This window comes from Herpailurus yagouaroundi, unplaced genomic scaffold (assembly GCF_014898765.1).
Source record: "Herpailurus yagouaroundi ecotype Mexico unplaced genomic scaffold, PumYag 185, whole genome shotgun sequence".
Taxonomy (NCBI): Eukaryota; Metazoa; Chordata; class Mammalia; order Carnivora; family Felidae; genus Herpailurus; species Herpailurus yagouaroundi.
Window position 1 is genome coordinate 5,664,469 of NW_024412416.1, and position 17,250 is coordinate 5,681,718.

A 17,250-nucleotide genomic window follows, 5' to 3' on the forward strand; every position below is an offset into this window, starting at 1 on the left:
GTCCAGAGCTTTCCAGACAGGCACTTCTGGGGCAGGAGGAAATTAATAACTCCTTTTAATTGCCCAAAGAAGGGAACTCAGTAAGACTCGTGTGAGCCAAAGGAGAAGGTTTGCTTTGTTCCTTTCCACACGGCCAGGCTGCGCTGGCCTTGCAGCTCACACACCGGGGCCATCATTTCCACTCAGCATCTCTCCTCTTCCGAGCCTTCGGTCTTGGAACTCCAAACCGCAGTTTCCAGCGCAAGAGAACCAAAATTCCACACCCTCCTCTGAAGCATTCCTTCCACAGAGACAAGTAACTTCCTCTTAAGGCCTCTCTGCTCGTCCAGCTGGCCCTGGAGCCCCCGGTCCTCCTCCCCCTCCTGACCACTGGATGAGACCACAAATGGGGGATCCCCTCCTTGACAGTCCCAGGAATCCGCTGTAGATCAACAGTAACGAGGGTTCCGTCATCAACTGGATGCTCCACTTCTGGAGATTTTGTTCCCAACCATAGACATAGCCCACTGTCTCTAGGCATCTGGGCCCTCGGGAGCGTGGGTGGGAATTCAGGTAGCAGGGGAGGGGGGTGCGGTCTCTGCTTCCACGCCCGTCTCCCGGTTCCGTGCAGGAGTCCCCATGGTCACCATGGGCCTACCCAGGATAGGCACACCGCCAGGAACATCTAACAAGCCCCGGGGGATGAGGCAGGAAACTGCCTACGGCCATGCTCAGAGGGGGAGTCCGTTCAGTCACCGGGGCATTCCTCTCTGGGGCTTCCATCCCGGGTCGGGTATCAGGGGCCAGGAGGACGTCTAGGGAGGCCAGCGCTCCGAGCTGTGGTGCACATCGGTGAAGTGTGGATGTGTGCTCACAAATTCAGGTGTAGAGGTGCTGCTAACCTATTCCAGGGCTTTGGAGGGGGGCTAGAAAAAGAGGTCCCCTCGGGCAGACCCAGCCTCAAGAACACAGCAGGACATCTTTTTCTCTAGGATCCGCAGCTTGGAGAGCAGAGTATCGACTGCATATCTAGGCCCTCTGAACTTCTCACGGGGGCACCTTTGTGCGGTGCGTCTGCGCCAGTCCTAACAGGTGAACCTGCGTCTCAGTCCCCTGGGAGTTTGGACTTTAACATACGGGTGTGGGGGGGGGGGGGGGGGGGGGGGTGACACAGACATTCCAGACCAGAGCACCGAGTGACCTGCGTAGGGGGTGCTGGTATGTGACAGGAGCCTGGCAACAGTCAGATTTGTGGAAGTGGCTCAGGGCTGGGAGCTACGTGGGTAACAACCACCAAGTGTTCTAGCTGCTCTTCAGACGCAGATTCTCTCGGTTCCCACTCAGAGCTCACCGATCCTGCCTCTCAGTTATCCTCTGAGCGGTCCCCGTCCAGTTCCAGAGCTGGACACCAGACCTGCTGCAGTTGATATGACTCTGTGAGCTAGCTCAGGGCCATAAGCGGAGTCCATCAGAGTATTTGTTCTAAGGGTAAAGGCAATTGTGGCCATAACCCAAAGTGGCAAGGCCGTAGGCCTGGGTCCGGATACACCTGTTTATCCTCACTTAACGAGACAGAGCACCCAAGGGACTGTGGTCAAACTAACAAACCAGCGCCGCCCCCACCGCAGGCAGTCACCTGCCTCTGTGCAGCGTGTACAAGAATGAAACCTGTGCTTAACACTTGACAATAACAACGACTAACACTTACTGAGCGGTTTCTATGTACCAAGCCCTGTCCTGAGGACTTTTCAAACATAAACGTATTTAAACCTCACGACTGTGAGGTACGTGCTTTATTATTATCCCATTTTAAAGATGAGGAAATCAAGGCCCAGAAAGGTTCAGTAGCTTGCTCAAGGTCATATGGTTACTAAATGGCCGAGAAGAATTTGAACCCAAGCTATCTCCTGGATACCATCTTGCAACGTTTCAGACAGGGTTACTGAAGGCCAGGAGACCCTGACTTAACCTAAGTGCTGACTCTGCTACTCTTCCCTTTTGTACACAGAATGTTTTCAGGGGTGGGGATGCCATAAAGAGAAGAAAGTCTGGTACGCTTCCAATCTGTAACCTCTGATTTATATGCCTTTTATTCAAATTCTTCCAATGTGACAACAAGTTAAAGGGCTTAGAGAAACAACATTTACTGAGCCCCTATAAACCTTGTGCCCACAGAACTCACCTAGTATTATGAAATCTCCAAGATAACCTTGCAAGGTACGTACGACTGTGCCCATTTTGCAGATGACATAACCCGAGCACAGGAATAAGGGAATGATTTGGCCAATAGTAGAAATGAACTTAGAATCCAGGTCCCTCTGATTTCAAAGAGGAGTTGGAGAAGCAGATCCAAGGGGGTAAGAGGGAACAGCCATGGCTGGAAAGGGAGGGGGCCACTGAAGCAGGCGTGAGCACCAGGTGTGGGACCCCACCAATGAGGATGGTACCCCCAGAGCACTCCAAGGAGGAGTCTCTCCCTGGATTTGGGTATCTCAGAGCTGACCCCATCCCTGGGGTCGCTCCCAGGCCCCCGGAAGGGTTCCCACCCTGTTGGGGGCCGGGACTGCGCGGGTAGGCCAGGGTGAAAGGCTGGGAGTGGGGAAGGGACTCCCGTCCCGCCGCAGCTCAGGAGTCCTGCTGCGACTTGCTGGGAATACCAGAACCCCAGTGTTTATGGGGCGGCAAGTACGGCCCCCTCCACCCCGCGACGCCCTCGGGGGCGGCCCAGCGGCTGGCTCTGGTCAGCATCAAAGACAAGCAGATGGGCAGGCGGACCAGCGGGTAGCCAGCACCGGGCGAGGGGGGGCGGGGAGCGAAAGGGTTGGCGGGGGGCGAGGGGGGGCGGGGAGCGAAAGGGTTGGCCGAAAAGGGCGCCCTACCAAGGGGCGAGCTGGGACAACAGAGCTGGAGAAAGACCCCCTCCCCGCCCACCAAAAGGGAAGAAAGGGGCCCGCGGCCCCACAGCTGCCCTCTCTGCTCTCTCCCTCCCCGCAGCGCTCCGAAAGGAGGAGGGGTCGTAATGGACCCCAAGCCTCCGACAGGCCCCCTCCTCCCTCCCTCCTTTGTCACGGCAGCCTCCGCACGGGCACCTCCCGGACGCCTCCCCTCCCTCCGACCCCAGCCCGCGCCCCCGTGGGGTCGCCCCAGCGCTCACCCAGCGGCAGGCTGATCCGAGGGACGAGCGCCCGAGTCGGCGGCGGCGGCGGCAGCAGCAGCAGCAGCAGCAGAAGCAGCAGCGGCGGCCAGGGCGGCAGCGCTCTCCGCTGGGCGGGCGGTCGGCTCCCCCGGCCCATCGCGGCGCTCCGGACAGCGGGGAGCAACGGCGTCCTCGGGGCTCCGGCTCAGGTGGCTCGACTTGACTCGCGGGTGGCGGCCCCGCCCCGCCGTGACTGCCCGGGTCTCTCGACCTGGGCGGGGAGCTGCGGTCACGTGGGCCGCCAGCCCCCTCCCCCCCCCCCCCCGGCCCCTCCCGGACGGAGCCAGCCCCCGAGCGGAGGGAGGGGCCGAAGGAGGAAGTCGGGCGCCCGGCCCGGCCTCTCCCGCTCCGCTCCCGGCCCAACCCGCCCCGCCTCCCTCCTCCCACCTCTCACCTCCCACCTCCCCGTTCCCTCCTCCCTCCCGGCGCGGGAGGCCCGAGCGGCGGCCGCGTGCTGCTCCCTGCTCTGTGCGCCCCGAGAGCTTGCTCCGCGCGCGCGCGCGCGGAGCAGAGCGGACCCCTCGGTCCCACCCGGCCCCCGCCCCGCGGGCCCTGCCGCCGCCGCCCCACCCCCTTCCGGCTTTTCCACGACCCCCTGAGCGCGTGGGGTTGGGAAAACGCGTGGGTCTCTCCCTGGGCGCCTCCCGAGGGTCGAGCCTTGGTCTCTCCTCACCCCCCACCCCCGCGCTAGTGCTCCTAGCACCCACTTGCCCGTGACCAAAGGAATCGGCCGAGCTCGTGCTGACGACCAGGCTGGTTGCTTCCGAGTCTAATTTCTGCACCGGTCAACCCACCTGGGGTCTTGGCAGGGCGGTCACTACAGGCTCAGCGCCCGCTCTAGGCACCCTGCGCGGCCATCCACGCCTAGGATTCTGCCCACACGAAGCCGCATCTCGGATGGGGGGGGGGGGGGGGGGGGGCGGGGAGGCACCGCGGGGGGGGAGGGGGGGGGGCGGAGCGGCCCGGGCGGGCGCCGCCCCCCCCCCCCCCCCCCGGGGGGGGGGGGGGGGGGGGCGGGGGCGAGGCAAGATTAGCCTAAGTGGGGTAACGGGGTATAAGGTAGTGCCAGGGGCGTCTGAGCTCCTCCACAGCCCGCACGTTGGCTGGGAGGGGAAAAGACTCCCTCAGACTGGAGTGGAATCCTACAGGCACCCACTTGGAAGAGGCAAGGTCCACCCACCCGCAATCCTCCTGGCTCCTAACATCCTCAGGGATGGAGCTTAGTTCTGCCGGGACCAGGGCTGTCAAGCTGCAGACTGGACCTCCCAGTGGGTCCTGGAATCAATTTAAGGGGTCCCTATTAGCATCAAAAAAGAAGCGGATGGGGCACCTAGGTGGCTCAGCTTTAACTTCTGACTCTTGATCTCAGCTCAGGTTTCGATCTCAGGGCCCTGAGTTCCAGCCCTCTTTTGGGCTCCAGCGGGGGGAAGGGGGGAGAAGAAAAGCAAATATGGAAACGCAATGATGACGGAAGGGATAAGAAGGTGTGGGGAAACGTGTTTCACCTTTTCCTAAATGTGCACAGGATCACAGTAAAATGGAATTCTTCCTGTACTTCAGGTCAAAGGGAGTTTGAAAACCTCCGCCAGGCTGGTCATTTCCAGGGCAGTGGTGCAGGTTTCTCCAGGAATTAGCTGGAAAGTTCCTCTTCACCCCCCGCCAAAACCAGCTTCCTCAGAGCCACCAGCTTTTGCTCTCAGCCCACCCCCAGGGCTCACCGCACCCTCTCCCACAGGGTGGCTGTCAGGAGATGGGCACAGTACTCACACAGCACCAGGTCTCCTCTCAAAGGCAGCCCTTCCTCACGCTCCGTGATTTCTGTACCTCCCATCATCCCGACACCCTTCTGTGGACATGGTCCAGGCTAACAGCACCCCTTTATAAAGGGGCTTCCAGCACTGGACACAGAATTCCACACGGGGCGTGGACAGCACCTACCACTCGGGGCTCTAGCATTGCCCAAGCCTTGGACACTTCACCTCTATTAATGGTGTCCGTCTGTCTGTAGCCAGTTATGTTATGTCCAAGCTTCTATCTGCAGCCACGACCTCTGTCCCGAACTCCAGATGGCCTCAACGTGTCTACGGGGCTGTCTTGTCTGACAGGCATCTCATATCCAGCATGTCCTACACTAAGCTCCTGACCTCTCCCCTCCCCCTCCCCAAACGGGCCCCTCCTGTATGAGCTTTCTCCATCTCATTTAAATTTTTTTATATTTATTTTTGAGAGACAGAGACAGAGCACAAGTGGGGAAAGGGTAGAGAGAGAGGGAGACATAGAATCCCAAGCAGGCTCCAGGCTCTGAGCCATCAGCAAAGAGCCCAACGCAGGGCTCGAACTCACGAACCATAAAATCATGACCTGAGCTGAAGTCGGACGCTCAGCCGACTGAGCCACCCAGGCACCCCTCTCCATCTCATTTAAAGGAACTCCATCTTCAAGCTGCTCAGGTTAAAAACCTTAAACTACTTTCTTTCCTCTGGTTCCTCACACTTGACCCCCTAGCAAGTCCATAATCTGACCATTTACCACCTCCCCAGGGGGTGGGGGGGTTGCAGTCAGCACCCTCTTTCTCTTGGATACTCTGAGGTCCTCCTAATGGCTGCCTCTGCTTCCACCCTGGTTCCCCTGCAACCTGTTCTCAACTCAGCAACGAGAGTGAGTCTTTCGAAACCACAGTCAGGTCATGGCACTCCTCTGCTCGACACCCTCCAGTGAGTCCCCGTCTCGCTCAGAGGAAAAGCCCAAGACTTAACAGTGGTCTCCAAGGCCGTGTGTCATCCTCACCCCCACCTCTCCACCATCTACGCCAGGCCCGCCCCCAGGCCAAGCACTCAGGGTAGGACCTTGGCCCTGGCTACTCCCTCTGCCTGGAACACTCTTCCCCCAGACAGCCAGTGACTGAGTCCCTTACTTCCTTCACATCTTTGTTCAAAGATCACCTTCTTGGAAGAATCTGAACTTCTCCCCAGATTCCCTTGACCCTGAGATTATTTTTTCCAAAGCGCTGATCACTCTTGTTTAGTGTTGCCTCATTGTCTGGAATCCTCAGCTGCCCCCACTCCCCAGCACCAAGAATGTTGCCTGAGGAAGGCAGCGGTTTTGCTTATTGAGCTAGTTATTAACTAACACGGCCCAAGCAGTGCCGGGCATATGGGAGACCCTCAGTAAGTCGTGGCTACATGAATGAATGAATGAATATGACCTAAGAGTCACAGAATACTGCTGGCTCGTGTCAACGAACCACCAGAGCTACTTTTTTGATATCAACTTTGCTCTAGTAAAGAGTTCCCCCCAAACCTCAAATTACGCAATTTAACATTTTCAACCTAAGCACAGGACTTCATATGGATCTCCTTTAATTGTTTAAAAAAATTTTTTTAAGGTTTATTTATTTTTGAGAGAGAGAGACAAGAGTGTGAACAGGGCAGGGGCAGAGAGAAAGGGGGAGACACAGAATCTGAAGCAGGCTCCAGGCTCCGAGCTGTCAGCACAGAGCCCGACGTGGGGCTCAAACTCACGAACCGGGAGATCATGACCTGAGCTGAAGTTGGATGCTTAACCGACTGAGTCACCCAGGCGCCCCTCCTTTAATTTTTTTTTAAAGTTTGTTTATTTATTTATTTAGAGAGAGAGCACGAGCAGGGGAGGGACCGAGAGAGAAGGAGAGAGAAAGAGAATCCCAAGCAGCCTCTACACTGTTGGCGCAGAGCCTGATGGAGGGCTCAAACTCAGGAAGTGCAAGATCACGACCTGAGCCAGACGCTGAGCCAGACGACCGAGCCACCCAGGCGACCCACATTGATCTCTTTGAATCTACTGGTTCTGGTCCAGATTTCTTCCTATTGAGGTCATCTTGAGCATTAATTCTGTTATCACACATTTGGCTTCTCTTTTCAGTTCGGAATCATCTGTAAATTTGATAATAACTTCTTAGCCTTTATTCAAGTCATTGATAAAAAATATTGGGTGTCTTGATGCCTGGCTGGCTCATTTGGTGGAACATGAGGTTCTTGATCTTGGGGTTGTAAGTTCAACCCCCATGCTGGGTGTAGACATTACTTAAAAATAAAATCTTAAAAAAATGTATTGGGTGAGCAATCCTAGCACCCAGCTCCTGGTTCCTAAATAACACTCATTTATAAAAGGTACCGGGACTCCTTGGGGAAATGAATGGGAAAGTACAAGGCGAGCCTGGGACATTTCGTTGGGCTAGAAAGCAAGGAAGTTATTAAAGATTAATGGGATAGCGTCAAAAAAACTTTGACCCCGCTTGAGTCAAGCTTGACTAAACTTGAGATAATCTGAAAATCAAAAAGCATACTGAAGTAATGGGTTCTAATGCATCAAAAGAAAACAATCCATTAGTCCACAGTGAAACTGAGGAAAACACACAGAGAGAAAAAGAAAGGAAGCTTGTCTTTACAAAGGAATGTTAGCTGATGAAGAAGAATGGACTTCAGAAAAATCTTGATTCAAGCGAAGGTAATCAATGGATGCTAAGCCGTCGGGTGGAAGATTGTTAGGAAACCGCGGGTTAACAAGGTCTCAAAGTCTGTCGTAACCGCGACTTTACTAATTACGGAAGGGAAATCGGATCTCTGAGGGACGGCACTGGCTGCCACCATCCTAACCAAGCGGTCTAAAGTAGCATCACCAGTAAGGCGACTAGCTGACACAGTTCCCCCCCCAGCATGATGCGGTAAGACATGCAAAACATTAGCAGTCCTCGGAGCACATCGGTCAATGCTGATACACTGATGATACATCCAGCATCTACATTCTAGGTTGGACTCTTCCAAAAGGTCAGTCTGGGGACACCTGGGGGGCTCAGTTGGTTGAGCTTCCGACTTTGGCTCAGGTCATGATCCCATGGTTCATGAGTTCCAGCCCTGCGGCTGCCAGTTAGTTCAGGGCCTGCTTCAGATCCTCTGTCCCCTTCTCTCTCTGCCCCTCCCCCGCTCATGCTCGCTCACACACACGCACTCTCTCTCTCAAAAATAAACCTTAAAAAAAATTTTTAGGGGCACCTAGGTGGCTCAGTCGGTTAAGCGTCCAACTTCGGCTCAGGTCATGATCTCATGGTTCGTGGGTTCGAGCCCCGCGTCGGACTCTGTGCTGACAGCTCGGAGCATGGAGCCTGCTTCGGATCCTCTTTCCCCCCCTCTCTCTGCCCCTCCCTTGCTTGTGCTCTGTCTCTCTCAAAATAAACTTAAAAAGGTTTTAAAAATAACGTCAATCTGGTGAAAGACAAAAAAGACAAGGGACTATTTTAGATTAAGAAACTAACAAGACATGGGAATGCAAACTGGTGCAGCCCCTCTGGAAAACAGTATGGAGGTTCCTCAAAAAATGAAAAATAGAACTATTCTATGACCCAGCAATTGCACTACTAGGAATTTATCCAAAGGATAAAAAAATGCTGATTCAAAGGGGCACATGCACCCCAATGTTTATAGCAGTGCTATCAACAATAGCCCAAGAGGGGCGCCTGGGTGGCTCAGTCGGTTAAGCGTCCGACTTGGGCCCGGGTCACGATCTCGCAGTCCGTGAGTTCGAGCCCTGCGTCGGGCTCTGGGCTGATGGCTCAGAGCCTGGAGCCTGCTTCTGATTCCGACTCCCTCTCTCTCTGCCCCTCCCCCGTTCATGCTCTGTCTCTCTGTCTCAAAAATAAATAAACGTTAAAACAAAAAATTAAACAAAACAAAACAAAAAAAAAACCCCAAACAATAGCCCAAGTATGGAAAGAGCCCAAATGTCCAACAACTGATGAACAGATAAAGACGTGGTATATATACAATGGAACACTACTCGGTGATGAAAAAGAATGAGATCCTGCCATTTGCAACAACATGGATGGAACTGGAGGATATAATGCTAAGTGAAATTAGTTCAGAGAAAGACAAAAATCACTCATGTGAGGACTTTAAGAGACAAAACAGATGAACATAAGGGAAGGGAAGCAAAAGTAATATACAAACAGGGAGGGGGACAAAACAGAAGAGACTCATAAATACGAAGAACAAACTGAGGGTTACTGGAGGGGTCCTGGGAGGGGGGGATGGGCTAAATGGGGAAGGGGCACTGAGGAATCTACTCCTGAAATCACTGTTGTACTATAGGCTCACTAATTTGGATGTAAATTAAGACAAATAAAAAATTAAATAATAATAAAAAAAGAAACTAACAAGGCATGATAATCACATGAAATATGTGAAACTGATGGGATCTTGAAAGAGAAAAACAGAACGCCAAACAGAATCGGGAAAATGTTACGAAGCACCGTGTGTCAGATATTATGGCACTGGTGGTCACTTTCTTAGGGATGATAAAGGCATTGTGGTTTCAGGAGAATATTATCATCCTCCAGAAATGCCTGCTGAGGTTTTGTAGAGGTAAAGCGTCATGATGTCTGCAACCTACTTTCACATGATTCAGCAAAAATAAGTGTGCTGTGTGTGTATGGGTGGGTGTTAGAAACGGTGTGGCTGCAACTGTCACAAAGTTTTAACCATTAATATAGAAAAGTTACAGGTGTGGGGTGCCTGGGCGGCTCAGTCAGTCAAGCATCTGACTCTCGATTTCAGCTCAGGTCATGATCTCACAGTTCGGGAGGTCGAGCCCCATGTCAGACTTTGTGCTGACAGTGCGGAGCTTGTTTGGGATTCTCTCTCTCCCTCTCTCTCTGTCCTTCCCCCCGGAGTGCTCCCACACATGCTCGCTCTCTCACTCTCTCTCTCAAAATAAATAAATTAAAAAAAAAAGAAAAGAAAAGAAAGGTTACAGGTGTTTGTGTATTAGTGTTTTGGAAGTTTTGAGGGGGGGTGGGAACTGGGTAAGATGGGGCCAAAAGCAGAGCCCAGCGCCACTACAGACCTCTATCAGGGTGAAACTGATCAACATCCTTTGAGGGCTGAACAAAGAGCTGTGTCCTAAGTGCCCTCCTTAGCCCCCACTTCTCCGTAGTATCCACAAGAGTATTATGAAAAAAAATTGCAAGAAATCTTGTTGACATCAAGGTACCAACTACCTTGGCGCAGCATTTCCTTCTACCGTCTGCCTACCATTCTAACCCAGAACAGGGCCTGGGCAGCGGCACGTGCTCAGTTGGTATTTGTTGAGTGCCCAAATCCCCGTGTCAACTAGCTCCCCAATGGCAGCAAGGCTGGTTTGCCCTAGTGTCTTGGCAACACAAGGGTTGTCTGCCTGTTCTGCTCATCCCCGAGAAGAGGAGGCAGGGGCTAACGAGGCCTCGCCGGGTGGTTAATTATGCCCTGCTCACGGCTGCCGAAATGCCTCAAGTACGTCTTATGCCAACTGGGTGGCAAGCCTCTTGGGGAGAGTGACCAGTCTTGTCTTTGGAACCCCCGCCGCCTAGCACGGCGCTCTGGTAGGGCTGACAAAATGAGGGGCCCAACTTTGGCCCGGAGATGTGTCCTCCAATCCACACCCCACCCTCGGCTCTCGTGGGCTTCCCTGTCTTCCGTCAGCGTGCTAATTTGTTCTCCCCAGGCTGGAAAAAACAGGAGGACGATGGACTGAGAAAAACCTCATTTGAGCTGACTTCCTGTGGGCTCAAGAGTGGTTCCCAAGCCAACGCTGTGTCTCCTGCTCCCCTATGCCACTCTTGGACGTAGGCAAGTCTTTCTCGGCCAGTACATCGGTGTTTATAAAGAGCTCAGGGGCGGCTTGGAAAGACAGCATAAAAAGAGAGAACAGAAAAGCAATGCTTCTGTGTTGGTTGGCTGGGGGCCCCGCCCACTGCCAGCAAGATGAAGTCGTCAAGCCTGGACCTCTCTTTCCCCATCCACACTCACACAGCCCTGGCCCTTCCTCTTCCCATCCTGACCCTGGTCCCTTCTCTCTGCTTCTGTGTTTCTCCCTCCCTCTCAATCTCTCCCTTTCTCGCCCACTCTCTAGCACACAGACACACACACACATACACGAGAAGGACAAAAACACACAAATGAAAGGTAAACTGTGCGTGGGAATACACACAAAGGGGCCAAACAAAACTCCTCTATGGTGAGAGATGTTCGGACAAGGGGGCACGTGCCTAGTATAGGCAGACGAGGAAACTTTAGGGATGACCCAAATATTCTCTGTCTCAAGCTGGGTGCCGGTATCCTAAGTGTGTACAAATGTTAAAATGTTTTGAGTTGTACACTTAAGATGTGTGTGTTTTCCTGTATGTAAGTTCATATCTTACACCTGTTCTCATGGGGGAAAAATCACAAAGAGGCCAAAAGGTTAAACAAAACAACTTGGGGGGGGGGGGGCCACCGGGGTGGCTCAGTCGGGTTAAGCGTCCAACGCTTGATTCTGGCTTAGGTCATCATCTCACAGTCATGAGATCAAGCCCCGAGCTGGGCTCCACACTGGGCATAGAGCCTGCTTAAGAGTGAGTCTCTCTCTCTCTCTCTCTCCCCCTCAGAAAAACCCCAAGTCACCTGTAGGATCAAGTGGGGGAAGAACAAAGTGAGAAGAGCGACAGAAGAGGGAGAAAATGAAGAGAAATAAGAAAGGGTACAAGAGAAGGAGGAAATAAAGGGAAGCCTGGGTAAAAACACAAAGCGAACGAACCCAGGTGCCCACCGCCTCTCTAACCCGCTCAGCACAGAGGGAAACGGCAGGGGCCGCAGGCACAGGGCAAGCGCTGGCAGTGGGGTGGTCAGCCCAGGGCACAGCCGGCTTCCCCAGCAATCACTGTTCATTAATCATCTACCGGTACGGCGCCTGCGCAGGTGCAGGCGGTCCATGACCTCGGGCACCGACGGCTCCCGCCGGGGGCCCCCACCCCCGCCCCCACCGCGGCCAGGCCCGCCTGCTCTCATTCCCACCCAGGGCAACCTTGCTTTCCAGCTCCCACAATTCTACCCCGGGAGTCACTGCTTTGTTTGCTGGCCACGGGGAGGGGCCTCCCGCCAAGCCCAGTGGAGCCTGAACCCAGAGGTCCCATCCGCCCCTCCCGGAGCGGCACCGCGCTCCGCCCCGTCCTGGGTTCCGCTGGCAGGCCGCCCGGCCAGGCCTCACAGACACGCACTGGCTGCGGCCCAGCTCCCCGGGGCCTTGGCCCCCCGCCACCAGCCCCTCGTAGCCCTGGGCCCTCCTCTCGTGCCAACCTGCAGCTGCAGCTTCCCCTCCCCCCACCCCTGCCGGGGCTGGGCACCTCCCCGGGGGCTGGGCAGCGGTTCAGCTGCGGCATCAATACGTTTGGATGAGGAAGCGACACCAGCCGGCACACCCTGCGTGTGCTTTCAAATCTGCCAACGACTCCAGCTCCTGGGGGCTGGGAGCGTCCTCCGGGGGCCGCAGCCCCTGCGGCTGAGGCCACTCACAGGGTGGGCGCCAACACTGCCTTCGGATCCCCTAGGCAGCCTTTAACCAGAGTCTGGCAAAAAATGCCGGTGGGCCCGTGGCCGTTCCCCGCTCTAGTCGGACCCCTCCACCGGTGCCTGGGTCTCTCTGCTCCGGTTAAGTGCTAGAACCCAGTGGCCAAGCACGCCAGCTCTTCTGTCCCAAGGAGAATCTCGGCCCCACCCGTTACCCTGTGGGCTGTGGGCACGGCCACACCCCACGCCGACGTCTCTGCACCTCGGCTTCCTCCTCTGTGAGATGGGAGCACTAACAGAACCTCAGGGGGCTCGGCGGGAGAGCGAGCACACGGAGTGACCGGCAGTGCGGCACTCGGTGAATAATCTGCGAACACAGCCAGGCCTCTTATGGGGGCAGCTCGCCTCGCTCCACCTGAAAGTTGGCACGACCTCGGTCACTTTTAACCACCTTATGTGCCCAGGCCCGAGAACCCCCTTTCTGGCCTCTCCCATGGGGCTCAGCTGCCTCCTGCAAGCCCAGAGCCGAGGCTGCACCTCTCGAAGGGGGAAGGAACTGGCCCGCCCAGCCCAGGTCCCGGCCACGCCGGCTGTGGCAAAAAGCCTGCCACCCGCTCCGGTGCCAGCCCCGCTGGGGCCTGTTGGGGCCTGAGTTGGCCACTCCCTGGGAGGGGATCCCCTGCCCCACGGGGCTGTGGTGCAACCAGCAGGGCTCAACCTGTCCCAGTCCTGACACGGTAGAACATGAAGTTGCCACTGTCGCTGCCCTGCCCCAGACAAGTTCAGGAGGGGCTGTGTGCCTGTGCCTGCGGGCCTGCTCACACAGGGGGCCCGGAGGGCCTGGGGGACGCTTGGTACCTGCCACCCGGAAGGGGCACAGGGACCCTCCTTCTCTGAAACCACTGTGGCCACTCATAGGTGGGAGGTAGATATTCTACAGATCTAGGGAAGTCTGGTTTCCAGTTTGACTCGTCAGGCCTGGGGCCCCTCCCTTCCCCAGATCCCAAGAAGTCAGGAATCCATTTCCCCATTTGCAACCAAGTTCTTCCTCCTTGAATCCCACTCTGGGCTCCAGACTCCTGGCCACCGGCCCACGAAGGGAGAGAACGGCCCGGGCCAGCGCCCTTCCTCCACCCCAGGGAACTAACCTCCTTTCCAGAAGCCTAAGGCTCTCCCTTCCCAAAGATGAGGGGTTCTTTGACCCCTGTGGTCTCCTGGTCACCTCAGGTCACCCAGTTATCCCCCAGAGAGACGACCTTGCTCTTGGTTCCCGTGCTTCCTGCAGGGTGGACCGAGGCAGGCAAGCCCACCAGGGTGATGCGGGATGGACCCGTGGCTTCCACGGATTACCTGCAGTTCCAAAGGCCGAACCATTGCCCTGCTTTGCCCGGGGGGAGGGAGGTGGACCCACCCACCACACCCTAAAGCAGTGGTGTCAGGAGACAGCATCACAGAAAGCAAAGATCCGCGCTTGGACAGTTATCTTGCATACCAGTCACCCGGCCCATGACCTCGGCAAAACCACTGATGCATTGTGAGTAAGCCCTGGGCTAGAGTACGCTATGAGGCTCCCAGGGGGCCCAGCTTGTCCCAAGCAGAGGAGGGCTTCTGAGGGCCCTGGACCACCCAGCTGCGTAGGCATTGCCCCAGCTCCCCCAGCTGTGCTTTCCACAGGGACCCCATAAACCACCTGAATGAGAGCAAGACCCACCTTGATCTTCCCAGGAGCTTGTTCTATAAGTGTTGCCTTAGTTCTTTCATTACAGCCTATGAGCAGCAAAGCAGAGCAGGGGGGGCCCCTTAACCCCAAGGGTGGGCTTCAGGGAGCTGAGAACCCCAACAATGAAACGTTGTTTCTGGTGAGAGGGATCAGAGCTTTCCTCTGATTTCAAAAAGATCGCTATTCCCTTGGGGCACCTGTGTGGCTCAGCTGGTTGAGCCTCCGACTCTTGATTTTGACTCAGGTCATGATCCCAGGGTCGTGGGATCGAGCTCGGTGCTGGGCTCTGCCCAGAGCATGGAGCCTGCTTAAGGTTTTCTCTCTCTCTCTCTCTCTCTCTCTCTCTCTCTCTCTGTCTGTCCCTATCCCCTGCTTATATTCTCTCTCTCTAAAATAAAACAAAATATAATACTAAAAAATCCCCCTCCCCGCACACAAACAAGAACCATTTCCACGAGATGTGCTAATCTGCAGACACAGGGACCTTCCAAAACCAGCCTTTATCAGGTAAGAAGAAATTATATCTCATTTTGAAGTAGTTTTATAACCTTGACACGAATTGTTTGGCAAACTATTCCCACGTGAAGCCAAGTTCTACCTATAGTTAGAATTGCAACCAGGGTTTCGTCTCAAGGTACAGCCATTCTCCTCTTGATAATATAAGCCACTGTCCCTTTCCCTTCCTCCTCTCTCCCCTTTTCCTTCCCTCTTCCCTTCCCTCCTTCTTTCATTCACTCGACAAAGTATTTCTTGCGCACGTGCTACTTGTCAGCGCTGACGACACTGAAGGAAACTGACATGGTTGCTGCCTTCATATTGCTTACAGTTTACCAGGATCCCTTAAACTGTTCTTTCCAGGGAATACCCATCCTGGTCCACATTTGTCCAGACACTTTCACTCACTCCTTCCTTTGTCTCCCAACAAAGGTATCAGCCAGGGCCCCCTTGGCAGAGCCCCAGAAGTGCTCCCAGGAGGCGCAGGCTAGACTCCTGGATATTTTCAGCTGATTTCCGGAGCTGCCCCTCTGGGCTCGTGCTGCACTGTGCTCACTTTTCCAAAAAGGCACTCACTGTGCTGTGGTGAAACGCTCACCGGCACATTGCATCCCTCTCTCGCCACCTCTTCTACAAGCTTTTTGAATGTAGGGGCCAGGCCTGCCTAACTCAGGTTTTTAATCTCGAGCCCCAGCGCAGAGCTCAGAAGAGCGGGTACCCAGTAAATGTTTAATAAATGAACAAATGAGTTTTCTGCTCTAGCTGACTGCCTCGAATCACTTCCAAATGATTCATTCAAGTGTTCCTTCCTGGATCTCTTTTCCCACCCTCCTCTCAGGCTTTTCAAAGGAAAAAGCACCTCACTGATGTGGGAAGTCTTACTTCCCTGCTTTAGGGCAGCCAAAGGGTTTCTTCCTCATCTGTCTGAACAGATCTGTTGGCTTCAAAAGACATGGTATTTTGGAGAGCTGCTGAATGCTTGGCTCCTGGAGGTTTATTTCAGGCAATCATGTCAGATATCGCATTAAAACAAGAGCCCAAGGCACAGGACCTACATGCATGAGGTGGAGGGCAGCTCTTTCCACTCTCCCCGAGGCTCCAGCCTCCGCGGTCCATGTTTGGATCACCTGTCAACAAAAGCTCGAGCCCTGGGTTGCAAAGACCCATATCCCAGATTTCCCCGAGCTTCGGTAAAATAACCACCAAAGGCGACAACCACGGGCCTGCAAGTCAGGATACTGGGTTCAAACGGTGACCTTCCCAACCCACTGTCATCCTGGGAAGTAGTTTAACTTCTCTGGGTCCAGTTTCTTTTATGAAAATGAGAAGATGGAATCAGATGGATTCCTAAACCTCTTCCAGTTCTAAAGCATCAACGGGGATGGGGGGCGCCTGGCTGGCTCAGTCGGTGGAGCATGTGACTCCTGATCTCAGGGTCATGAGTTGGAGCCCCATGTTGGGTATAGACATTACTTAAATAAATAAAACGTAAAAACATAAAAATAAAAAAAAAAATAAAGCACCAATCGGAAACATAACTTTTTTTGAATCACGAGCTTCACCGCTCTTGTGGCATTGGACGCTTACAAGAATCGTGTGACTCAGAAATCAAATTACCTACTCACATTCGTGTCAGGAAACGTGAGCAGTGGGCTCACGACCCTCCCCAGGTGATCCAGAGCTCCTGGGTCTTTTTGCCAGACCAGAATGACGGCACAGTGGCCACCAGAGCCGCCTCACTTCCAGGATCCCAACCAACCGTCTTTCCTTCCTAACCCCCACATCCACGTGTCACTCAGAAACAGCCATGACAAAAACCCTAACTCAAAGGCCCCACGACTTCCATTCTGAGGAGGGACCCGGGCTTTTTCCAAATCCCAAACGACTTCCCTCCCGCCAGCGCGCCTGCCTGCCTCTCTTCCCATTCCAGATTTGGGAGCAGGGAGCAGGGGAGCAGGAGTAAGACACCGATTAAAAAGCCTCCGCGCAAAGGCCCCGGGTGGCCATGGGAACGAGGGCCCAGCCTCCGGCGCTGCCATGGCAACGCGCTCCCCCAGTGGCCGGCGCCAGTGCCCATCAGAGCGTGCAGGTGGCGCCCTCTCGGGAGAGGGGCCCGGCGGGAAGCGGGGGCGGCGGCGGCCTCTCGGTCTCGCCCGGGCCCGCCCCCTCCCGGGCCCGCGGCTCCCCGCCGCCCCGCCCCCTGCGCCTACCTGCGAGGGTCACGGCCCCCGCGCGACCACCGCCCACGGCAGGGCCACCTCTGTGCCGCGGCTCCTCTTCCCGAATCGCCCTCGGGCTCGCCCCTCCTGCCCGGCCGGGCCGACGCACTGCCCGCGGACGCGGAGTGACCCCCCGAACACCTCCGTCCCGCGCGGCGTCCCCGGAAATGCGGGGCCGCGGCCAAGCCCCGCCCCGCCCCGCCCCTGTTTATGGGAACTGTCCGGAGGCGCCCTCGGGGGATCGCCCGCTGCCCAGCGGGGCCCTGCCACTGCCACGCGACCCGGGGCGGGGGCGGTCACTCTAGACTC

At 55.4% G+C, this 17,250-nt stretch overlaps 1 protein-coding gene across 2 annotated transcripts in view; it reads right to left on the reverse strand.

Moving 5' to 3' along the window:
• SEMA4B (semaphorin 4B) overlaps positions 1-17,041 on the reverse strand; it is a 39,718-nt gene extending 22,677 nt beyond the window's left edge. Inside the window, exons 1-2 of one of the 2 annotated variants that reach the window (XM_040493643.1) lie at positions 16,933-17,041; positions 3,134-3,386 (exon numbers count right to left, since the gene is read on the reverse strand). In XM_040493643.1, coding sequence (XP_040349577.1) covers positions 3,134-3,272 — 139 coding nt within the window. In that variant the 5' untranslated portion in view covers positions 3,273-3,386; positions 16,933-17,041. Of the gene's footprint in view, positions 1-3,133; positions 3,387-3,969; positions 4,053-16,932 lie in introns of those variants that run through there. The other variant, XM_040493644.1, reaches the window with a different exon arrangement.
• Between the last annotated feature and the right edge of the window lie 209 nt (positions 17,042-17,250).